General features: G+C 38.2%; 1 protein-coding gene and 1 long non-coding RNA gene across 4 annotated transcripts in view; one reads left to right on the top strand and one right to left on the bottom strand.

Moving 5' to 3' along the window:
• MCPH1 (microcephalin 1) overlaps positions 1-25,878 on the bottom strand; it is a 174,496-nt gene that overhangs the window by 127,363 nt on the left and 21,255 nt on the right. For 2 of the 3 annotated variants that reach the window (XM_045535643.1, XM_045535644.1), the window contains exons 8-9: positions 22,961-24,130; positions 13,473-13,582 (exon numbers count right to left, since the gene is read on the bottom strand). In XM_045535643.1, the coding sequence (XP_045391599.1) occupies positions 13,473-13,582; positions 22,961-24,130 (1,280 nt within the window). The remainder of the gene's footprint in view (positions 1-13,472; positions 13,583-22,960; positions 24,131-25,878) is intronic. The other variant, XM_045535645.1, reaches the window with a different exon arrangement.
• LOC123626574 lies at positions 4,685-12,432 on the top strand. The gene is made up of 3 exons (XR_006730911.1): positions 4,685-4,826; positions 11,813-11,988; positions 12,289-12,432. It is a non-coding gene; the product is annotated as an uncharacterized LOC123626574 (long non-coding RNA).

Below are 25,878 nucleotides of genomic sequence, written 5' to 3' on the forward strand. Positions count from 1 at the left end.
TAAACTGAATATTCCTAAAATTCCCAGAAATTAAGGAAGTTGAATTCTTAACAGTACTTTCAAGAGTGCTAAATATATAGTATTCTTATAGAAACTCAAATGTTTTAAGAATTCAAGTTCACATATTTAGGTAAATCTTTGGCAAATAAGGCTAGCTGAATATTTTTGGTTTAATAAAAATAGCTATATGTTCTATGAGTTATTAGTATTAAGTATAATAAAAGTATACATTTTTATTCTACTTGTACATGTTATTCCAAAACTTATACAGATTTACAGATCTAATAAATGAACGTTACTCCTACTTGATGTTTAAGACTATGAAAAACATAAATTTGTCCTTACCCAAATTGAATCACTACTTTGACAAACCTTATTTCAACAATAATTGTTTTATATTATAAAACTTGCACATAATTTCCAAGATTTTTAGGTAACTTAAAACCTTGAACTAACGTTAAATTGAGTTAATTAAGGGATATTCATTAGATACCTGAATCATTGCTAAGTAGTACAGAATAGAGAAACACTGATTACTAAGTATAATTTCAAGTCTCTATGCTTTTATTTCTTATTTTTATATGCTACGGAGAGACTGTATCTTTGGGACTGTAATGAAATATGCATAAATGCCATTGTGTGACAGGCAGTGCACATTTATCCACCCCCAGTTCTCTCTGTGAACCAGAAGTTAGTGTCCTGGGTGAAAAGGTATAATTAATATGTGATTTATACTATACTTAGGAGGAATAACTTTCAGAGAAACACAGCTGTCTATGTACTTTTATTTTTCTAAGACAGGAGTAGTTCTTCTATCCAAAAGGGGAGGGCTTTTGGGTTTTGTACTCTTCAAGCTTACTGACGACCCCAAAAGGATTTCTTGATGGGTTATAATTATCAATATAGATTTGTTTGGAGATAGCAATGACAAACACATTGCATGTCAATATCTTAGCAATATTGTGAAATTAGTTCTGACCTCACAGACCCTCTTAGTTTCGTCCTAAAGTGTCAATTTGTTCCAAAGTACAAAAAAGCATAACAAAAGACAAAATGGGGAATGAATTTTATATTTATTGGTCCTGTTTCTGTGGTTTACTCCCTTCACCTAAAATATAAAGAGTTATTCTTTTTAAGTGTAATTTGCTTAGGTACCAAAGATTCTGTATTTTACCAGAATAATCTTCTGTGGTTTATATTGACTTTATTATGCGCTTGAGTATTTTAGAAATCAAGTCACTTAGGAAAGAGCTAAGGTTCTTTTTTTTTTTTTTTTCTGTTTACTTTAAAGACAGGGTCTTGCTCTGTTGCCCAGGCTGGAGTGCAGCGGCGCGATTGTAGTTCACTGCAAGTTTGAACTCCTTGGGCTGAAGTGATCCTCCTGCCTCAGCCTCCTGAGTAGCTAGGACTACGGGTACACACCACTATGCTCAGCTAATTTAAAAAAAAATTTTCTGGAAGTAGGGTCTCCTATGTTGCTCAGGCTGGACTTGAACTTCTGTGCTCAACCAATCCTCCTGCCTCAGTCTCCCAAGAAGCTGGAACTACAGATTTGAGCCACCATGCCCAGCTAGGAAAGAGATAGGTTCTTTATAATCATGTTACCTCTATGTTTACTTTAAAAATCTTTTACAGTCACTTTTATTAAATAGGTAGTCAAGTATTGTTTCTAAGTAACTCATGGTCCTATTGTAATCAGGTATTCAAAATTTCCTGTAACTTGATGTTTGCCTTCCCCAAATCGAATCATAAATGATATCTTTTGTACCTAAAACTGTCTGAGATTTCCCAGACATACCTAGAAAATAACAAAGATTTGTTCTTTTACCTTACAACAATTTTATGGTTTTAACATTGTTATTCAATGAGAAAAAAGCATTCAGGACTCTGTTCCTTAACAGGAAAAGGACTTGTTCAGACAGTTACCAGCATCGAAAGGCATTAAGAGCAAATGTCAACAAGGTGCTCTCATGAGATAATCCACTGACCAGTGAGAGACGATTAACAAATATGAAACACTGTATTTAATTTAAGCAGAAGCATTTTCTAGAAGTTCTAAAGGAGTAAGTGGGGAGAGAGAGAATATGAATATTTGGGAAATAGTCTAGTTGATTTTGTTTTAGTAAGATCAAAGGTAGGTCAAATTAAACAAATGTACTTGTTTTGTTAGTGATAAAAAAAGAAACATTTAAAAAATAAAACATTCTTTGAAATCTTTTGGGTTTAGGTACCAGGTCTTAGGTAAACGGTGAAATTCCTTTTGTTTAAAAAGAAGTCAAATAAGAAGATAATCCACATATTTACAAAGATGATTGACCTTGTTCACTACCGATATAGGCCCAACTAATTATATGGGCACTATCAGAATCATATATTTATATGAATTTTGACTATAGAAAAAACAAAAAAAGCAGATCTGACAAAAGATAAATTCTGGAAAAATGTCTTCAACTCACTCATGTCTTGGGGATAGTCTACCATCTAGATCCCTGGCAGCTACCTTAAAAGTGTCTTCTGAAAGATCCAATCCATGGACCCAAGAGATCTCAGACCTTTTAAACAAGTAGCTTACTACATACATTCTTCCTACTGTTGCTATCCCCCATTTTTAATCAGATAAATTCCATGAGCTAAAGCTGAGTTCACTGCAGAACCCAGGGGCTAAAATCTTTAACTTTCTTACATTAACAGTTTCATAATTTAATGGTCCTTCCTTATATCTTTTTTCCCCTATGTGAACTGTTTATTAGGAGAATTCCAGGGATTCTTACTATACTCAGGTTGCTTTTTCTAACAACTATAATACCTTTCCTAAACATTCTCAAATAATACAATAATAGTGATCAGTGCAGCATCAGTATCAGTTTTGAATACTCTTGAATAAAGATTTTTAAATTTTTATAGTAAAAAAAAACAAACATAAAGTATACTTCCAAGTAATTCATCATCACTGTCCAAATTGTTAAAACAATACACATATATCACCTCACTATCAGGATGTCTTATCTAGCAAACTTAATACCTAACACTAAAGCTCCCACTGGGTCTACGCACACACCCACCTCCTGGGAGAGTGAGATTAGAAGCAAAGATGGGGATCAGAGAAGACACACATGCCAGATCGAGTTCTCGCACAATCCTTTCTCCACTCAACAGACTAGGGACCACAGTGGGGAAAGTGAACAGGAGCCAGGCACACTAGGGTGGTGCTGGAGGAGGAGGAAGGATGCTTGCAAGACAGAGCACGTGGGAGGACAGTGCAAAGGGCTCTCACCGGTTAAACCTGGGACCATCTGGACACCACCCTTCCCCAAACTAAGGAAAGTAATGAATTCTAACCTGCCAAACAAAATAAGAATCCATGCGTCTGCCTGGGGCAGGGGCAGGAGAAGAGGGGGCACAGAGCACCGAGCTTGGTGGGGGTGATGGGTGGTGGCTGCAGATCAGAGACCTCTGGGCTTTGAATCCTTTGGTGTGGGCTTAAAAAACTTGCTCAAATGCTTATGCTCAGGTGTAGGGCAGGAACTCCTTTCACTATCCACTCTAAGTATTAACATAACCCCAAACTCACCAAAACAAATGGGGTGAGCCTGGGGGAAAATATGCAAATTTCTGGGATTTCTGTTTTGAGAAACAGGCACATCCCTCTATCTTTCCACTCCTCAAGGATTACACCACAATTCCAATCCTTTGAACTGTTTGATTCCTAGTTGCCTATCCGTTGTCCCTCTTCTTTGTTAAAACTTTACCCAAGGAAGTAGAACAACTCAGTAAAAAAAAAATACTAAAAACAAGAAAAAGAAAGGCACAACCCTATTAATGCTGAGGTAAGATTCTAGTTCCCTTTTTAATGATCAGAATCAGATTATAAATAAATTGCAAATGTATTTAAAAATGAAAAGCAGACAATATTTTTGCAGAAAAATAAAACAGTATGACTTCAAAAAAGTTTTCAAAATGAAAATCACTAATAATAAAGACCAGAATCAGAAGTGCTTCACACCAAGTTGCTCCAGTTTGAAAGTCATTGTATAGTATATTATTTTCTTACAAAGACTCACCATTGATATATGAACTAAGTCTTAACTTGTATCCAAAACCCACAAAAGTATACGCCAAAAGTCTATTTGAAATGCCTCATATTTTATTGTTTTAACAAACTCTATTTTAATGCCTCATTGATTTTGAATTGCAGTTTTTATCTGTCACTTTTCCATTTAACCCCTTGCCTTCTGAACAATCATGTTTTTATCCCATTAATAAAAAAAAATCTAAATCGTCCTGGATTAATATCCAATAATTTACATTCCTAAATATTCTTTGAAAAGCAATAACTTTTAAAAAGAACCAAGAGTTAAAAAAGACTTAACAAAGGCAAAGCAATAAATATCTTATGACTGGGGAGGAAATAATTGCTTCCCTAGAGAAGAGACGGAAAACCTGCTTGGGAAAACCACACACATTTAAAGTGAGATTTAGCCTTCAGGACAAATATTCACCTACATAGCTATGCAGTTCTGAATGTCCACGTTCCATCATCTCTGAGGAGCATAACAGATGAAGCCACTTGTCCCTTACTAAAGCATCTCCCTGATGGCAGTGGAACAAGCAGTGAGCAGCTGCAAGGCGCTCGCCCTCCTCCCTCCTCCCTTGCTGTCTCAGGTTCAGCTCTTGGCTTCACCCTCAGGCAGTTCCAGGAGAGGCATCCAGCCACAACAAAGCTCCCAGGAACCAGGGAGCTTTCTTCCCAGGGCTATCTCGAGTGCGAGAACACTTTTTCCAGAAACCTCCCAGTAAGACTTCCTTTCACATCTTATTGGACAGAGGTGAGTCATAGTCCCAAACTAATTACTGGTAAGAGGAACAGAATGACCGTGCTGAGCTGGACCCGTCGTCCGAGGACAGGATGGGCCCTGGGGAGGGCGGGGCAGCGCAGAGGTGGGTGGCGATTAGGCAGGAACAGCTCCCCAGCAGAGCAGCTGCTCACTAAAGAGGAGGTATTTATACCAGGGAAGCATCGGCTTGGGCGACTTTCACTTGTCCACCGTTCTTTTACTCCCAAGGAATCTTTTTTTCTTTTCTTTTAAACATAAGGATTCAAGTTTGCTACTTTAGCAAGTTATTGTTTTGTTTGAGTTTCTGCATATCTCAACCAGATTAATTTGATATTTCTAAACCAATTTTAATGTCATTTACCTAACATCCCCCAGATGGTATATTCAGTACGCCAGACCTTACAAATTAGCAGCTAGAATGATTTAAATTGGGCTTGCATGTCTCTCCTTCGCCCAGTGCATAGAATGTCTACCAGCAGATCTTAGATTTCTTCAAACAGCTCCTCTCTCTGTGCCTGTGGCTCTCTCCCAGTGGGGCGTGTACTCTGACCTTGGCCTCTCTACCTTGAAGTGGCCCAAGGTGATCACTGAGGGCACAGGAGGATACACCCGTACTGGTCTCCATTTCCACCAAAACACATTTGACCATTACGGAACCATGCATTTTATAATGCATGCAAAAATCAGTCATTGTGTATTGAATATAGAGAACACATTAACAAAAGAGTTCTTTGAAGATTCTATTTAATATTTTCTATGGAAATATTTTGTTTCCCTCATACATAACAAGAAAAAAATAACATGCTCAGGGGAGCTGAAAGCAACTGTCAGGCCATCGAGAGGCGGCTGGCTTTTAAATGGCTTCATAAAGCAACATCTGCTGGTGGATTCTGCACCTGTGACAACGAGCACATCCCCACCACTGTCAACTTTAGGTACACGTTGCCAAAAGTGATTTATCAAAGCAGTGACAGATCACTTAAACAGCCGTGTTGGAAATCAAGGGCACCTTCGATCTCGTAAGCTCATCTGTCAAGTGATCGGCACCCCAAGGACCTACCCATAAGACAGGCCCTAACTTTCTGTGTACAGGGGGGCTGAACAATGGGACATTATGTACATGGATATTTATAAAGGGTGTCATCCTCCAGGAAGTGTGGCAATTCCCCTAAATGTGTAATAACAACATACTTATGCTGAATTTTCAAGAAAAAAAAATAAATAGCACCTGTCATTTGGATGAATCACTGCAATTTCAACTTGAAAGCTAAGTTTAAAATCAAAACCATGAGAGTGTATACTTCTAGCCAACTGCACTATCTAACTGCAAACAGCCAAAGTCCTGGAATTACTGCAAATTGTAAAACCACATTCATAAAATGTTAGGGTCTCTATTACAGCAGTGAAGTACTCATCCTAGGACCTTTTTCTTAGAGGAGAGGAAAAAGCATGAAAGTGATCTCTCTGTTTTAACCAAAAAGTGACTCATATAGCCTGTCTCCTTATTCAAGAAGGCTTCTGTACCCTGGCAGCTCTTCTCACCTGCCCCTAGATGGACTATCCACACTGTATCTGTGCTAGACCTTTCTTACCCTCTCATCACCCAACATTGCTTCTACTCCCACCACTGAGACCCTTCTATCTTCTTTCCACTGCAAGGCTCCTTCTTTGAAGAAGTCGGACCCAAATTAGCTGTAATTCCAAATCTACTGCCTCCACAACAAAGATAGGATCGCAGCTCTTTGAAAGACACTTTCTTTTTGGCACCTCCACGCGACCGAGAAATAGAAAACTCAATCTAAAAAGAGGTCACTGTGCTCAATAACTGGCAGATACTAGTATATTATGTGCAACTTACACAGGTCTATAGATCTCAGTTATTTCAGGATGGTGCTAACGACATTAGAGATGAGGAAAGCATTTGTCAGGGAACTCTCCGAGGAAGCAACAACCCCAAGCAGGCATTGCTGGCTATAAAACTCATGTCTCCTGCCTCCTGGGTGAGATGACAGGGTACAATTTCACGCTAGTGGCCTAAAGAGATGTAGCTCCATCTCACCCCTAACCAAGCTTTCAACTGGGAGGAGGACTGTCGTCTCGGGACCACTTAGGGAGCTTTTAAAAAGTATACCACCCACCTTCCCTTCCCCTATGCCCAGAGATTCTATTTTGGCCCAGGTATGACTGTTGTTAATAAAGCCAACAAAAGATGTAGTTTGAACTATCCTAGAGTTTGAGGGTCATTTTCATTAAAGACACATGGCAGTCTCTGGGGAGTAGGAAGGGGATGAGGCAAGTGACAGGGACCCAGTTTATCTCAAATTATAGCTGCAAAGTGAAGCACAGTCAACATGTGGACATGCTCTTCACCCACACTTGGGCTGAAGAAAGCAGCTGCCGTTTTTTGAGCACTTCTGTACATCAGATACTATGTTAAACTCTTTGCATGTTTCAACTCATTTAATTAACATAATTCCTTTGAGATTAGCACTATTACTACCCTTGTTTTACACACAAGGAAGCAGAGGCACAGATATTAAGTAACTTTGCTCAAGGTGACATTATACAACTAGTAAGCAGCAGAGTTGGGACTAACCCAGGAATTCTGGCTCAGGAGTCAATGCTTTAGCAACAATGCCCACAGTCCACGACCCTGGAGAAAAGAGTCCAGCCTCTACTGACATTAAGACCATCTCATGAGTTTAGGAAGAATATTAAACAAGAAATGACATACACAACAATGATGACAACGTTACTTAGTGATGGCTAAGAACACCAGAAATAATTTAAACATCAAGTCACTCAAAAAGTGAATGAGAAATTAATGCATCCCTTATTTACTCAGAAAATATTTACTGAGCACTTATTTTGTTTATAGTACTCTATTATGCTGGGTGTCAAGAGATGAATAGGACATAGTCTGTGTCCTGATGGGCTCATATTCTAGAAAAAATGCGAGAAGAAGCAATTATCAGAACATATGCAAGCTATCACGTGTTTGTTTTTTACCCTATTTAAGAAAGTTTAGAATTTAAGCATTCTATCTGGTGTGTAATTCTTTAATTTTTTTTTTAAAACTGCTGTCAAAATAAGTATACTGTATCTGGTCCTTCATATCTCTCTAGGCCTCTGGGCTTATGAAAGCCATCTCTAAATAGCTCTGTGCTCTGACCCGCAGCTTGCCTTCTCGTGGGACAGTCTGGATTGGCACAGATGGCTCCAAAATGAGATTTTAAAATGTAGCCACTTAGGCTATCCAATTGATAACTGGATGCCCTTTCATAAAAATTTTGCTGAGGATAGTCAATATTTTGAATAACAACAACAACAAAACCCATAAGTAGTAGAATAAACAAAATACCTTCAAAGGGAAAAAAACCATATTCACGTTTTTCTATCAGAGGACTAACACTGATCCTACATTTAGCTTCTTAAGGTTCTAAGTCTGACAATATTCAACAAGTAACAATGAAAACAGGTCAAAATTTGTCATGACATTTTATATTTCTCCTGCTGAAAAGATATATAGCTATCTTTCCTTGTCAATGACCTACATATTATAAGCTAAGATTGAACAGGTAATAAAATTGCTCAACTGGATCCTCAAAATAAAAAAGCCTCCACAAATTTATAAATAGACATGTAAAATAATAAGTCTAAAAAAGAAGACTGATTTTCCCACTGATTTACAGAGTGATTTTCCCCATGAAAAGTGGGTACCTTGAACCTTCATAGGGTATAGAAAAAAAAACGTGGGTACTAAACCACATTTTTCCATCTCTGATGGAAGTTACAGCTTTGAGATTCTATAATTCTTTACTGAATCATATTTTTTTCACTCTTTAAGAGAAACTGAATTAATGTCACTTTAGATGTTTAGTGGCCTTTGCAAACAATGACTTGAATGTTCATCTTAAAAAATCCTTTCTTCTCTTGACTTAGCCTCTTACTGCTCTTTTCTCTGAGAAGGATTTATACCAAAACTCTATTTAGAAAAGTTTTCTTTTTCAAATGGCCATTAAAATCCACCCATTATTTCCAGTAATGGTGGACTAATTGATTTGGAACAGCCTCCTCCCTGTGATCAGTAGAAAAGCCAGACAAGATGCAAATGAACAAGCAAGTGCCAGCCCTTTGACGGTGCTGCCCAGCTAATGAGACAACGAGTCACGGAGGAAGAAACCCTGAGAGGCGAACTGGTGTCTGAAGCCCATGTTCCCCTGGGGATAACTGGCCTCACAGAGACAGAAGCCAACTTCAAATCCTCTCAATTCCTGAGATAGGAAGATAAATAAAAAATAACTAGGCGTATCGGATATCAAACATATGACTGAAAACAATAGAAAATAAAAACAGAAACTAGAGGGAGCCAGAAAATAGAGTTACCAGGTATATATTTCAAAATAATTATGCTCACTATGTTGAAAGAAATAAAAGACAAGATTAATAATTTTGGCAGAGAACTGGAAATGATAAAAAAAATTGACTTTACACTCTAAAATTGCATTTTAAGAAATCTGTATCATTCTTCCTTCTTATCTGTAAAATGATAAACCATGATCATTCATGTCTCTAAAAAATTCAAACACAATTACAAGGACTGAAAAATGATAAATGAAGTGTTAAAACTCAATATGTAGGGTTAGCATCAGAATAGACTTGTAAAAAGTAAAAGGTGTAATGGAAAAAAAATCAATAGAAAATATCCAGAATGAAATACAGAGCTGCGAGAAGAAAGAAATATAGCAACATCACCAGGTATGGGCCATGGGAGCAAAGGCTGACACATGGAATTGCGTTCCCAGCAATGGAGGCGTGAGAAAACAGACAGAAGAAATAACAGATGAGAATTTTCCAGAACAGATCAAAGACAGGAAGGCCTGTGACTCTCAAGTAGGCTAACAACAGAAACAACACTCTGGTATGACAATCACAATGAAACTGCAGAAAATCAACAATGAGAACAATCTATGCTCAGAATCTTCTGGAGCCGACGTCAGCATCTCTCTCCTTGCAGGTTCCAGTATCCACCCCCCCCCCCCCCCCCCCCGGCCACGCTGTCTACTGAGACTCTGCTACTTCACCCACAGGCTCCACATTTCCCCACCTTTTTGACCTTCATACCTTCTGCCCTGCACCTTCATATCGCACAGAATTAGGATTAACAGCTCTCATCAGGCCCGCTCTGCAGGGCTGCCCAGAAGGGACATCACCTATCCGTGTTACTTCCAGTTTAAGATCATTAGGGCCATGACACTCATCTGAGTTCCACACCATTTTCATAGCCACAGAAACGGCACATAAGCCAACTCTCCCGTGAGAACATAAAAATGTCAGTCCTATCCTATATTCCAGACCTCAGTGTTCTCCATCTCAGTAGACAGACATGCTTCAGTAATTAGCTGTCAAAAGATATGTCATGTAAACTTACTTTTTTCAGCTTTAAAATTCAATTAAAAGATTTTTTTTGGGAAATAGTAAAAATTTTTGTGTAAAATATAATCTAATCCCTTAACATATATTTATACATAAAAATATGACTATGTTAAAAAGTTTCTAATTTCTGTTTAACACAGATTATCTTAAATCTAATAAGTAACAAAAATAAGCAGGTAAAACCTCAGTTTCAGTGGGGAAAAAGGGGAATGATTGAGATACTAATGTAACCTTCAAGACTAACATTATAATTTTAAGTTATAGGTCAGAAACTGTTATTTAATTTACCAATTCAATCCTCCTACAATCGCCCTGTAGACTTTTAAAACCAGGAAACCAAACTTAGTGTTTTTGCTGATACATTACCAACATAAGACAGCAACATAAACCCCTATCTCCACCCCACATTAAAAGATCTCAAACTATTGGGATCTTTACACTCTAAAATTGCATTTTAAGAAATCTGTATCATTCTTCCTTCTAATCTGTAAAATGATAAACCATGATCATTCATCTCTCTACATTATTGTCTAAATTTGCACTTCTACTAATAAAACACTCAATCCACAAGCAAAGAAATCAAACTTTAAGCCTTTGTCTTTACAGAGTCTAAACAAACAATGAAACAAGTTTATATGGGAAGTGTTTAGAAACAAACAAACCTTCTTCCAAGACAATTTATTTATTTAAACTATACTAAAGTTTAGGGGCCTAAAGTCCCTAAGGGTGGTTTCCCAACTTTGCTTCACATGAGGATCACCTCAGGAGTTTGAAAAAATCCTAATGGCCAGGGTGCACCCCATATTCATGACCCCAGAATGTCTGGGAGTGCTAGCCAGGTAGCGACATATTTCACAGACCCCCTAGGTGATTCCAGTGTGCAGCCCAGCTCGGAAGCACCACCCTTGTGTGGTGAACTGCAGTAACAAATGGAATTGGAAGACTATCAAGTCAAAGAAAGGAAATGTACATCTCATTCCTTCTGCTATTAGCAAGATATGATACCTGAGATGAATCCTTTCCCCTCTCTGAGTGGTAGTTTCCTCTCTGTCACAGAAGGGAACTGTACTGGAACAGCAGCTTTCATGGGCTGGCTGGCAGCTCCCAGGTGGCCTGGGAGCTGCTGGCCCAGAGGGCCTTAAGTGGGGCCAGAGAATCTGCATATTTAAAAATTGTTTCAGGTGATTCTTCATGTAGAACCAGAAATGAAGGATCCCTTTCAGCACTAATATTCTACTATTATAAATTACCAGGGCAGAAAGTTTACTAATATATTTAAAATATTTTCAAAACAAGAGTTAAAGAAAAAATTTGAGCAAGTTAGGCAATTAAATGTATTAAAATATTTTTGTTCCTGAGCATGTCAGTCAAAGGTAGACTGTAGGTGTGTAAATATTATTTTGCATTTTGTTTTCCTCTTTGACCACTTATTCTTTTACTATTGTTCATTACAATAATATCACCCTACGTTATGTAGCACTTACCACTGGATCTGTAGAACAATGTCAGAAAGTCAGACAGGTATGAATCCCCCATTTCAGGGACCACTGAAGGTGAGAAGGGACCACTCCCACCCAGGATGCAGATCTCTCACCCCGTGCTCGTCCACAGATCCAGCCAGCAAGTCAAGGGTCATCACCAAGAAGAAGGCAGCGAGGTCATGTGTCTGAAGGTCAAACCTCATGCTTTTTGATCAGACAGGATGGAGCATTTTTATGTGAGTAACAAGTAACTCAATGATAAATATCTACTGAGCACTTTTTTTTTTTTAAATGCCAGGCATAGTATCAAGCACTGGAACAACAGCGATGCACCAGGCACAGCCGCTTCCCTGAGAACTGTCTATGGGAGGCAGAAAGTGGGCGAACAGGCACACAGGGTGGGAGCCATAAAACCGGGTGGCGGACGAGCGGCTGTGGACGTGTCAGCAGGGGCAGCACACGGACAGCAGGGGATGCTGAGTAAACACCGGCTGAATGAATACCAAAAAGGCTTTCTTCTTTCTTTCTCTCTAAAGGAAACAGGTCAAGTGGCCACGTAGCAATTAGGGAGAAGACTAGGAAACAGGAAAGCAAAATGTAAACTCGGTTGCGGGGTCACCAGCTTTCTACGAAGGGCACGATCCCTGGGAGGCAACTGGCTGGGCAGGTCCAAAGGCTGCGACACTCAGGGATGCATGGTGCAATCATAAGACAGGATGCCATATACCTGGGTGTCCCTTATATGTTAGGGGACCTTGATGATTTCTCTCTCCACAAATCTGTTGCTCTACCCAAAATATGGTTCCTTTCCATTTTTTTTTTTTTGCTCCATTTTTTTTTTTCTAAGACAAACCAGAAAGCACGAGTAAAGAAATCTAAGTTTCTATAAGTTACAACAGACTTCCCATGGAACCTGTGTAATTTTAAACGTCTTTTAACCGTTGCCAATACAAGGAGCAAAGCAGTCACGTTTACAGGTAGAAGGCAGCTGCGCATCTGTTCAAGCCTGAGCGTCCAGAGCCGATGCCCCAGTGCAAACTGTTCTTACTGTAATCGCCATCCTGCTTATCAGCACAGTTCGAATCCAGGCTTCGCTATATTAAACTTCTTTGGCCTCATAAAATGAGGCATGAGATAATATTAAATGGCTAAATTTAAATTTAAGCAATGAAAGATGTTGAATGACCAAAAAAAATAAAATCCTCCTGACATGATTCATGTAAGCTTAGCCTGGTATAAGAGAACTTTTTCTTTTTAGAGGAAGAGCTAGGTTTTAAAGCTGAAACTGCAAAGGAATGGGTGACCCTGCGTGTTGGTGTATCAACTTTTCACGCTGCTGGCTTGAGGTCAAACTTTCATTAGTTTGCAAATGAAAGAAGTTTGGGTTCGTCACCCCCTGTCTAGCAAATATTTATTCAGATTATAAAACAGCAACAAATGCTGGCACAACCAACATTCTCTGTTCGAGAGAAGCTGTGGGCATTTTTACAAGAAATGCATTGGCAAAGTGATAGGAGAAAGCTTGTTCTATTAATAGTAACTCTTTGTCCTGAATGCAACTAATGCTCTCTGTTTTATATTCAGAGTTTTCCAACATTCACCCATAATCAATTTTTTAAATAAGACACAGTTGGATAGACTAGTTTATGTTTCATTAACCCAGCATGGAACATTATGATGTAGCAGCATTTAAAAGTTTAAAATATTTTCACACACTGACCTTTTTGCCTTTCCCATTTTTCTTTGATTCCTCATGAGGTCTGATGAGGCCCTTCAAGCCTTCACATGAGCCATGTAAAACATCATGCCCTGCTGGTCCACTGTTAACATCTAAAACCCAAGTGGATTGAAGATTAGTTAGAACTTGACATGGTCTGAATACTGACACAACTTAAGCAAAACAAAAATCAAAAATTACATTTATTTACACATAATGGTAACAGGAAACTATAGGCCCTTTAAATAAACACTGCATACTTCTTGCTGTTTGAGATATATTTAGAACTTTCAGTTTATTCCACTCCAATATCCCAAGCAATTCACTTCACTCAGTGTTCAGAAACAATTTAGCCTGCCAGGTTAGAATGTGCTATAGCATCACATTTGCCTAGCTGATAATGTAAGAAAATATATGCCTATTCCTTCTGCACTGTTCAAACTTTAATTCTTAGATTTTAAAATAATGATCAAAACTCAGATCTTCCAAGAAGTCAGTTCTATATTAGCAACAATAAGTAATCTCAGCTTTGGGGGCAATTTGAGTTTTTCTAGAAGAGTCTTCAGTAGTACAAAGCATCTATTTCAACCTACAAGTGACAGATGATTCTACTCCCCCAAATTTCCACCACAGACCCCATGTCTCGCCATGAAGGCACACAGACCAAAAGAGAGATACTCAAGTGAAATGTGGTTTCATTAGATGCTGAGCTGTGTAGACATAAGTAACCCACAGTGAAGTATGAAATGTTTACTTTGAACTGACTCACTCCCTGCTATTGCTTTACATGCTGTTCCTTATTTTCACTCTTTTCTCCCAAAATAGTCTGCCTACTTTACGACTTAGTTGGGGTTTTGAAGGAGGACCTAGCACAGACCATAACATGGTTGCAATGGTATAATGCACACCTTGACACAAAGGGTATGTAGCTGCCTAGGGTGCACCAGCGCCAGCCAGGTGACGGTTAGCTCAACTGCACATCCCACTCATTTGTTCACTTATCAACAAATACCTAACGACCACGGGCCGCCCACTGGAGATGAACAATGTACAAGATATTGTCCTACTCTTAGGGAGCTCACAACCCAATAGACAATATAGACACAGATAAATAAATGTAGGCAAAAATAATGTTAGTGCCCCCAGAAATTAAAAATCATATAACATGAGAAAGACTGCTTTGCAGACAGGATGCCACAGTAAAACCAGATATAACTAAGTTTGGTCAGTCTGATTTGAAAATTTTTATATATCGAAATGAAAAAAAAATGCAGAACAACAATGGTTAAATGTCCTCTTGAATTTAAACTAGTTATTTGCAGCCTGGGCCCTAGAAACATTTTAAGGTCAGGTTCTGAACCACAAACCAACAGTCTTTGCCTTAAACCCTAATACTGAATTCCTTTGGAGACTCAAACCAATCACATACTGATCCCCCCACGTCCTTGGCACCCTCTTATAGTTGACTTGCACTCACTTCTCTCCTAGTCTTACTTCAGCCCAGATGACTGCCTACCAGAGTGACAACCTCAACCAGCTAAGTACAGACAGGTGGATCAGAACAGATGTGTTCACAGGCCATGTAAAATGGTATCATGCAATTGATATTTTGTCCTAAGATCTGGCTAAGTTTCTCACTTTTTTTTTTTGGAAACAAGGTCTCACTCTGTTGCCCAGGCTAGAGTGCAGTGGTGTCATCATAGCTCACTGCAACCTTAAACTCCTGGCCTCAAGCAATCCTCCTGCTTTGGCCTCCTAAGTACTAGGATTACAGGTGTGAGCCACGTTGCCTGGCCTCACTTTTGTTCATTCTCCAGGTAAAATTATCTAACTGTCTGTCTACCTTTCTATCTATCTACCTATTATCTACGTATTACTTTCTACTACTTTCAACCATCTTTTTTTTGAAAATGCTGAGAACTTCTAGGGTAGGATATGGATGCAACCTGTTTTTCACATTTAAGATCTAAAAGTAATTATAAGATTAGAATATTAATCATATCCATTATGCATTTATTTTCCTTTTTAAATACAAATATTTACTTAAAGCAAGAGTATATCAAAACAAAAAAAGCAGTGGACTAAAGTAATTTGGGCCGCAATGTTATTGTTATTGAATCCTGAACAAATCTGCAGCTTCCTGGTGTATTCAAAAAACATTTTAAAATGGCTACCTGCCTCAGTTCGTGCTGAGAAATGAAACAGGCTGTAAAGCATTTTCTAAACACAAAGCTCTAGGAAATGCATCACAACCTTTTAAAACTTAGCCTAACATTGCTAATGACACATTTTTCACAATTTCCCAAATAATGCAGTCACAAAATGATCCAAGTAAAATAATTTATTTGGTTATTTAAAACATTTCACAAACCCTGCCACAGTAATTCACCAATGTTTTCTTTAAAGACGTTACCAGCAAGCCAAAAGCATGGAAGCGCAAGTACCTTGGAAAGCAATTGTGAAAAGAGTGGTGAGATTCCATTTCTGTCCAGATCAATAAAGAGTACCTACTCCCCTCTTCCTGGCTCTCCAGACTCTTCCTGCTTGCTCCTGATGTGCAGCTTCTTCATGGGTTGTCATCAGCTCTCTTCTAACCCCGCAAAGTGACTTCACCACTTCCCATAGTCACCCACTACTGAGGAGTCCTAATTCTATGCCCTTGTCCATATCTACCAGTTGAGGTAAGGCTGGATATATCCAACTTCCTAATGGACACCTATTTTTTAGAAATTTCAACTAACATGCCAACATACCCCAGAATTTGATGAATGCCTGTCTTCCTTCAGCTTGGGTTACCATAACAAAATACCACAGACTAGATGGCTTGAACAACAGCAATTTATTTTCTCAGTTCTGGAGGTTGGAAGTTCAGGATCCAGGTGCCAGCATGCTGGGGTTCTGGTGAGGGCTCTCTTCCTGGCTTGAGACAGCCACCTTCTCACTGTGTCTTCCCGTGGCAGACAGAGAGGATGAGAGCTCTCTGGTGTCTCTTTTTGTAATGGCACTAATCCCAGCATGAAGTCCCTCATGACCTCATCTAAACCTAATTATCTCCCAAAGGCTCCCCCCACCTCCAATCCAAATACCATGCCAGTGGGGGTAAGGGCTTCAACACATACAGCTGGAGGGACACAATTCAGTCCATAGCAGCTCCCTACCTAAGCCACAGATCCTAGCCTCCTCTCTCTCCCCCCACTTCATTCTACCTTCATTATACACATGATTCATTGACTGACTTTTCAGAAAATGATGAAATACAGAGAGAAACAAACCTCACTGTCCCAGATTTTTTTTTTTTTTTTTTTAAGGCAGAGTCCCACTCTGTCACCCTGGCTAGAGTGCTATGGCATCAGCCTAGCTCACAGCAACCTCAAACTCCTGGGCTCAAGCAATCCTTCTGCCTCAGCCTCATGAGTAGCTGGGACTACACGCATGCGCCACCATGCCCGGCTGATTTTTTCTATATATTTTTAGTTGTCCATATAATTTCTTTCTATTTTTTTAGTAGAGACAGGGTCTCACTCTTGCTCAGGGTGGTTTCGAACTCCTGAGCTCGAACGATCCACCCGCCTCAGCCTCCCAAGTGCTAGGATTACAGGCGTGAGCCACCGCGCCAGGCCTGCTCCAGAATTTTTATCATTAAGTTATATTACCTGAAATTTTGCCATTTAGAAATTTGTTTGGGTTAATAATATTACCAAAATACAAACACATCAAAGAAAGTTAGCAAATGGTCACTCATTCACCTCAGTGTGAATTAGGTAAATCATAACCTTCACCTACTCAACGGAGATAAGGATTGATCCCGAGGGAAGAGAATTTTGAATGTGATCACTCTGGAGGCAGAGCCAGGCCAAGGCAGCATATGGGTGTGTGTCACTTAACACACTGACTGCCATGTGAGTTGTACTTAACTTAGGCTAGTTGTGAGCCCAGGGCCTCGTGAAGCATATATAACTCACATGTCTCTTTACCTATTGACCGCTTAATTCTAAAAATGCGGATTAAATGAAGTCAATAAATTTTATTTTTCTATTTATGTTTACCTGTAAATTACACTTGAGCCTGGCAAGTCAAGAAAAACACTTTACTCTTAATGTACTATTTTTCAAGTTTTCACATTACTTTTTACATTGTTAATTTTCAAGTTTTTACATTACTTTTTTATTGATGATGTAACACATTTTTCATTAAATTAGAAAGGAGTGCTTTGTTTTCGAAGTTTTTATTTCTATTTTTAAGGAAAGTTTTTTTTCTAGTGTGGCAGTCAATGTGTTAAATACTAGGAAAGGGAGAGAAACGAAGAAGTGGATGTTGAAAAAAACTGTATGAGAATCTTGGCTGTGTCAAAGTTTTGCCTAGAGCCAAGGCTTAAGAAATAAACTTTTATTTCTAACATATATCTTCCTGCACATCATACTTTCCTACTTCCAAGACAAAAATTAGGACTAATAATGCTAGTACTAATAAAACATTTAAACAGTTAGTATTTATTCATAAAACGCACCCTGCAAGAACCAAAATGAAAAAGGCTCCTGAAGGCTCATTTAATAATCCATAATTTTTTTTGCTGTAAGTTTGAAGGGGTTAAAAAAAATCCATACTTTTACCATATAAAAAAGCATATATAACATTTTACTATTATCCCAATGGGAAACTTCTTCTGAGCTCCCCAAATCTGAATAACGAATTATTTAAGAACAATATAGAATATAAAATCTTAAGATTGTGGAAAGAACCTTAAAAGACTCCTAGAAAAAACTCCTTTCCAAATGTACTTTTGGGATATATACAAGTTACTCACAGGTTCTGTACTAGGCAAATCCCAGCTAACAAAAACCTGTACTCATATCCGTCTGTTAGAATATCAAGTTCGCTTTGTTAACTATGAAAAAAATAAAAACAAAATCATGATCTTCAGTAGATAATTGAAATTTTTTCCTTTATAATCATTGTAGAGAATTAAAATATAGACCTTATATATGTAAGTTAGTTTCAGTGCTACATACCTTTCCCACTGGGAGTAATCTTGTCTTTTGAATTCCCTAATACTTGTATACAGACTGTCTTGACTGTACCTTCCCTACTTGTCTAAGCTCCTTGAGGAGACAGAGCTTCATATTAATCTTACTCTCACTGTGTATATTTGAATACCTGGAACATAGTAGATACAGAATAAACATCTCGTTAATGAAAATGAGTAAGTAAATGAATGAACGAATCAACCAATCATTTAAATAATCAACAACCTTCCTTCCTTGTGGTCAGCCTTCCTGTTAAGGCTGACTACCCCACATCGAGCTGTTCCAACTGCTTAGTCTTACTACTTAGTCAGTGAGTGGGATTGCAAACTACAGGGAAGAGGATTGACAGAAACACTCCTCTTAGCACACTTGTGGATTACGTGAATTGTCAAAAGTGCAATGATTACTTCTCAATTTAAAATATTTAAGGAATACATGTACACCTATTTGCTATAATTCAAATTTCCTCTTGAATGAAAAATACTCAGAGTATATAAAATGTAGTATATTATATAAGAACTCCCAAATGTTTATGATTAGTTGGGTTTAGTTCTGATAAAGCACATATATTTTCAATTAACTCAGTATTAAAAGTGGTATACTTCCTGATTTCAATGAGATGTACTCAAAACACAAGATTATCGAACTTTCTCATATTACTGCAAAAGAAATATGAAATTGTAATTCTCTGCTTTAGGACGAATTATGATGAAATGTACATATAAATGTATCTTTCACAATCACTATAGTATTTTTGCCTATAATTCTCCATCAATTAAAGCTATAATCCAAACACACCCCATCTTGAACCACATGAAACAATTAATCCTCTAGGCAAATACTGCTAGTTTATCACGTTATTTTTTCCTTCAAAGCCAGGGTCCAGCGTCATAATCCTTTCCAACCTAGAGCTGCAGGCAGTGACCACCAACCAGCTGAAGTCAGCACAGGCCTTACTTGCAATTTCTATCACAGAAATTAATGCACTAAGACAAAATAACACTGTGTTACACTGGCTGGAATACAGTTTTAAATACTTCAGCATAAACTGTATGATGTGAGGTATGTTAGTTCATCGGCATCAAAAACACATCCAGAAGTGGTCAGCTAGCGTGTTAACAGAACCACCACACTCCAGAGACAATTCCTGTAAATCCTCCAGCCCATTATTAGATGCTTTGCTAACTGCCAAATGAAAGGCAGAAATGAGCTGTAATTGGTGATGTTGTTGGCTTGTTAATCAGCATAATGGATGTCAGAAATAGTTTCTTGTTGATTAAATGAATGGATTCAAGAAAACTGGATGGGTTTAAATATTACAGGGCACTCCCTCCCCACGCATGAGTAGGACATAAAAATCTAGCAGGAGCTGTAGCTCGTTATCTCTGCGGATGGTATCCAAGGCTTGATCCCTAAATGGCCCCATGATAAACCACAGGGTCAGAGAATATCTGATGGTCTGATGTTGACAACGAATAAGTTTACAGAAATGTACTCTAATAAACCTTTCAGATAAGGTATGGACAGAGAACTGGGACGTCAGCATATTGGTCAGTTTTGAGGACTGATTCCTGTCTGCCAATAAGTGTTTAAGAAGCGTCTATGTGTCTGAGACTTGCTTTCAATAAGATAAGGCAGATAGTGTTGGTAGAAGAGTAGTTAAGCACCATCAACCTCCAACAATTGGTGGCTATTAATCTATGAACAAGAACCTAGTAGTTGGATATAATCAAATTGGTCAGAGAGCTCACAACAAATGTGTACAAGGTGCTGACATATAAAAGACCATCATGCACAGCAAAGAAGAAAATTTGCATTAAACAAACAGGCAAGAGTGGAGTGTGGGTGTGGGAAAGACTTTTCTGCTTGTGCTGGTGGACACATAGCACCTGTGGAGCCACTCTGTCCCCCTTCATTAGTGAGAAGTAACTAGGAGTCAAGCTGTGTGCTAGGAGGATGACCAATTGGCCTCATCTACCGGGCAATTCAAACCAACTTCTGTTGGTTGAAGCGCTATGATTAGCAGTGTCAGACAGCGGGTGGGATGTCATTTGCACAAATAAGTAATGTTAAGCTGCTTAATATAATTCCTGCCCTGGGCTTTCAAAAGTTAAAACGGGACTCAAGATCTCCATTCCAATGCAAATTTGCTGTGGACATTTTCACTGAGCTCAAATGACAGTTCCAGCAGCATTTTTTTCAGACTGCATTCAAGAACAAAAAGAATTTCCTATTTCAAAATCCATTTAACTGTATAATTCAGGAGCTTCCACCTAACCTTCAATTAGAAGTGATTAATTTGCAATGTAAGGACATGTTGAAAGGCACTCATCAACAGAAGAACCAAACACAATTCCATAAGCTTTTTAAGCATGAATATGTTCAATGAAAGCATCTGTTTGTGGATTGGGAATACGTATCTTTGTGAAAAGGCATTTAAAGGTGACATACATAAAATCTTATTACACATCAGCCTTAATAAAGATTTGCAATCAATGTTGGTGATGGGAACACTCAATTTGAACCCCAATTAAATGAAATGTTATTCTTATTGCCCCCTCAGAAAGAATTCTATTCTTTTCATTAGACCTGTATTCTAAAAAAATTGTATTTAATTTTATTTTGAGTTTTGTTAACAAAAATTTTGTGAAAATGTCTTTTACTCATGTAATTTTCTATGTAAGTACTGACATACCTCGATTGGGCCTCTCGGCCCACAAAACCTAAAATATTTACTATCCACCCATTACAGAAAAATTTCACTGACCCCTGATATAAACTGTATTAAAAAATATAGATCTATTAATAATAATATGGAAATATATATAACATATTAACTTTAAAAAAGCAAATTTTAAGATGATAGGATAATATATGTATACCAAAAAATCCCCTTAAAATATCTATTTGCATTTGTATATTTGTACACACACACACACAGATGTCTGGAAAGAAACATTAAACAGTTGACAGCGATTGCTTAGAGCAGACAGTCCAACCCAGTTTGTTCGCAATAAACTATCCAGGGTTACATTTAAAATGTAAATCCATTTGGTTATTCCCTTGTTCAAAACCCCCGGGGCTTCTCATCACACTTAAAACAACTCACCATCTTGTCAGGGGATCTGGCTCTTGCCACCTTAATGCCCTCCTACAGCTCAACCAGTGTTGCCACACTGGCCTCCTTGGTGTTCCTGCAGGCATTTTTCTACAGCAGGACATTTATATCCACTGCTACCTCCGGTTGGAACATGACTTCAGCAGACAGTCACCGGCTCCCCTCTGCTTCTCACAGGCCTGTGACCTGATGCCACCTCCTCAGGGAAGCCTTCACTGGCCGCCTCATCTATCTGATGCACTATTATTTTTCTTTTAATCACTAATTGCTCAAAAGCTGACAGTGTTACACATTCATTTACTGTCTGTCCTCCCCTTGGAGGTGTGCACACTGCTTTATTCTCTGCAATCTCCCCACCTGCCTAACAGGCGCATGGCTAACTTCCATTAGTTATTAAGTGAACTAACAAAGAGAGGTATGTGAGAAGCAGGAGATGGGAAGGTTTTATTCTTTTTTACCAATCTTTGTTACAATGTAAATGTATTTGTGTATTGTTTATAAAATTAGAGAAAATGTAAAAATGAAAAACATTAAATGATTTTAAAATTATAAAAAACAAAATTAAGTTTTTCACTCAGCTCCTGTTCTAGTTATGTTTATTACAATCTCTCCATAATTTGTTCTTGAAACCTTTATTATACTCTACCTTAGATATCAACAACAGCAAAAAGTGAATTGAAAACAGAAATTGAAAAAATACCTTTATTTCAACATGAAAGATTTGGAGAGGTATAATTTGATGTACAGAAGTCTTTACTACTCCATAATTTCAGTAGGTATGGAATGTGCATATGTGACATTTAAACTGAAGGCTTTATAGTGTCATCTAAGGTAGATTCCAAGACAGACTTGGTTTACCTGAGTCCCAGTGGGTTGACAGTGGACAGTTTAAAATGTCAGTAAGTCTTAATCTTATTATTATGAAAGAAAGGGGTTAGATTTTAGGCTAGACAACATGTAAGTCCTTCCTGTCCTAGAATCCAATGATTTTCTGTCTTGGATAATGATGTGAAATAAGGCAGATGACTCTAGAAGCAGCCCTTACGTGAAGGCATATAGAATGCTTCCATCTGAGTCAAAGTGAGTTACACCAGGGCCCTGTCTGTACACCACTGTGATGGCCTGAACCACACGATAGCCAAAATCCTCCTATTACTTATTTTTGAACCTGTAAAAGGGAAAAAAATGTATTCCTAAAGAATTTATCATTGGAAAATATCAAACATACAATCTTTAAATGAAAAAGGGGAAATATTTTAAATTATAAAAAAGTTGTGATAAATTTAAAATATGGATGTACTATTACATATTTGTTTAACAAAGATACTTAGAAAAGGAGATTCACATACTTTCAGTATATCCTCTGGATAAGTTTTCCTTTTCTTCTGTAGATTTTTCCACATTATAATCATCTGCAAAATTTAGCCTATTATCACTTTGTGCTTCACCTTCAGAGGAGTTCAGCGTTTTGGAAGTGGTACCTTCTATCTGTGTGCTTTTTATACCAACCACTTCTTTCATTTCTTTACTGCCTCCTTTCAAAGGAATTAAATCTCCATGAGGTCCTTCTGGATGAGCAGGGTCATCAAAGGTGCAGGAAAAGCTGTTTCCATATGGACATGTGTCCTCTCCCTGCAGAGGCCCAGCCTGTTTACAACACCCTGGAGTTTCTACAGTGGCAGAAGTTCCCTCAGACATCATGCAACTCAAAGTTGTGCTGACTTTACCATTTCCAGTTTTCTGCAGACTGGAGCTGGGTTTTACTATTAAATCAGAAATGTTGACTGATCTAAGTTTTTTACCAAGACAGGAAAAATCAGACATTTCTAATATGCTTGTTCTCTCCCTCTTAGAAAGACTTCTGCAGCTGAAATGAGCAGGGCTTGATGGTGGCTGAGACTGAGGAGGATTCTCTGAATTCCTTTCCTTAAGATTATCAGGTGAAAAATAATCATCATATGAGGACTCTCCATAATCCAGAGTCTCAGCAGCAGATCTGGGCATGCACTGCAGGTTGTTTTCTGACTTAAACAGCTGCAGCCTTGGCATGATAGATCTCCGGCTGGACCTCTTTTTTAGGTTTTCTTTTGGAGATGAATGTAAGTACTCTGCTGTCCTTTTTCTCTTCACTGAGGAACCCTTGCGTACTGAATGCACCAAAAGGCAGCCTTTCTGTGAAGATAATGTAGGAGACAAACTGTATTTCTCATCAAACAGCTCCTTAGATATACTTTCAGCCTGCTTTTTGTCAGGGGTGACAATTTCACCTGTAGTATCTCTTTGCCAATTTCTTTCTTTCTTTGAAAGATTACTCATGAATTTCTGAGGACTTAACTGGTTGAGGTAACTGGAAGATGCTGACGAATGAATACTGTGTGCTTTCAATACAGGTGAAGAAATACACATGTCATTTTTAATTTCATTAATGGATCCTCCTAATTTCCTTTCTTGATTTCCACATCCTGAGTTCCCACAAAGGTCATCAAAAGATGAATGTAAATCACCAGCAAAGGATTCATCTGAAAATTATTAATAAAGAATCAACTTTTAAAAATGGTTTAAATTATTATAAATGTCATTTCCAGTTGACCAATAAAATAATACTTTTTAAGCATAGCTATTAGTTAAGAAGAGTATTGACTGGATTTTCATTATTATTCTTTCTACTTAACGATACATTTAAGGCCAGTATTTTTAACTACGGAACCTGGGCTTCAGTGAGATAAAGGTCGGGGTGGAAAAGAACGTTAACAAACCTTTAAACATTTCATACAAATTTCCAGAAGCAGGTGCATTTTTTTCCAGGAAGAGCATCCACAGTTTGTCACTAATTCTTTAGGAGGGCAATAATGCTAAAACTTAAGAACTACTGCTTTAAGACAATTTCTAGTCTTTCATGGAACATTCCCCCAATTAATATAGCTCATCTTTACCTTCTCTGTCTTCTAGTGAAGTCCTCAAGTAATATTTATGTTCAAAAGTGAACCATCTGGTAGATCTTAATTTTTGACTTCTCATATATCTTATACATCTCTTCAGAGTAATACTAAGCTACTACCTATCTCCTGAAAATTCCATACCCTCTTGCACTTCTGGGCCTTGCCTTTCCTCCACACTTTACTCCGGGTAAATACCACTCATCCTTCAAAGCCCACCTGGGTTGTCACCGTCCCTGTGAACTTCCCACCACCTTTGCCAAGTCTAGTTGGCCATGCCCTCCTCTGCTACACAGCATTCTGCATCACGTCACACTGTGGTATGTGTGTATCTGCCCCTCTCACTACTCACTAGAGGACAGACACGACTCTCTACTCATTTAGGAACATGAAGTCTCCAGCCCAGTGCTGGCTCCCCCAAGAAGGGCTCAGTGCTTGCTGGTGGAGGACCTCTATTCTACAGCAATCACACATCTGGAGACAACCTGAGTGTTGTAACTTCGTGAATGGAATCACTAAAGTGTTACTTTTAAAAAGGTAGAAGACAGTAATCATCAGAGCCCTTCCCTTGCTGCTGTGCTCCAGGAAGGAGGGAAGGTCAGTGGGCAGGGTGGTGCCGTGTCTATGCCAAGTCAGACAGCCTTGCATGTCCTTAAGGCAGCAGTTGGAAATATAGGTCACATTTAATTTTAGCAGCTGAATACATTTATAACACATTTCAAAAAGCTGATAAGCAGTGTGATATGTCATTAAGAGTGTAAATTCTAAAGTCAGACTGCCTAAGTTAGAAGCCTGGGTTTGCCACTCATAAAAACCACATGACCTTGCACAAGCTGTCTGACCTGTGTCCTGGTTTTCTCAGTGGCAAAATGAAGATGGTGATGGCACTTATTTCACAGGGCTAATAGAATTAAATGAGATACAGCAAATAAGACACTTAGAGCAGTGCCTACAACATAGCAAAAGTGAAATCAGTGTTAGCTATTATTAATACTTGTTTCCAACTTATAAGAAATAAATATATCAATATAAACAAAAAGATGGAGATTATTTAAGATAAATGGGTAAATAATTCCAACATATACAGAAGAGACTGCAAGACTAAACCATGCATTGAAAGGAAACTTTAGTTTAAACTCCTAATAGCTTGATACTATTTTGTGCTTTGTCACCATTGTGGCTTTCATAATAACATATTCCACAGCATTTCAAGCACTTTTGAACACAGTTCTTTTAGGGGTCACCACTATTTACTTGGTTACTAGGGTAGGCAAAGTGAGAAAAGTGTAAGAAATTTGATACAACCAAAGTAAAGATATGCCCATGAAAAA

This window comes from Lemur catta, chromosome 22, assembly GCF_020740605.2.
Source record: "Lemur catta isolate mLemCat1 chromosome 22, mLemCat1.pri, whole genome shotgun sequence".
Lineage (NCBI taxonomy): Eukaryota > Metazoa > Chordata > Mammalia > Primates > Lemuridae > Lemur > Lemur catta.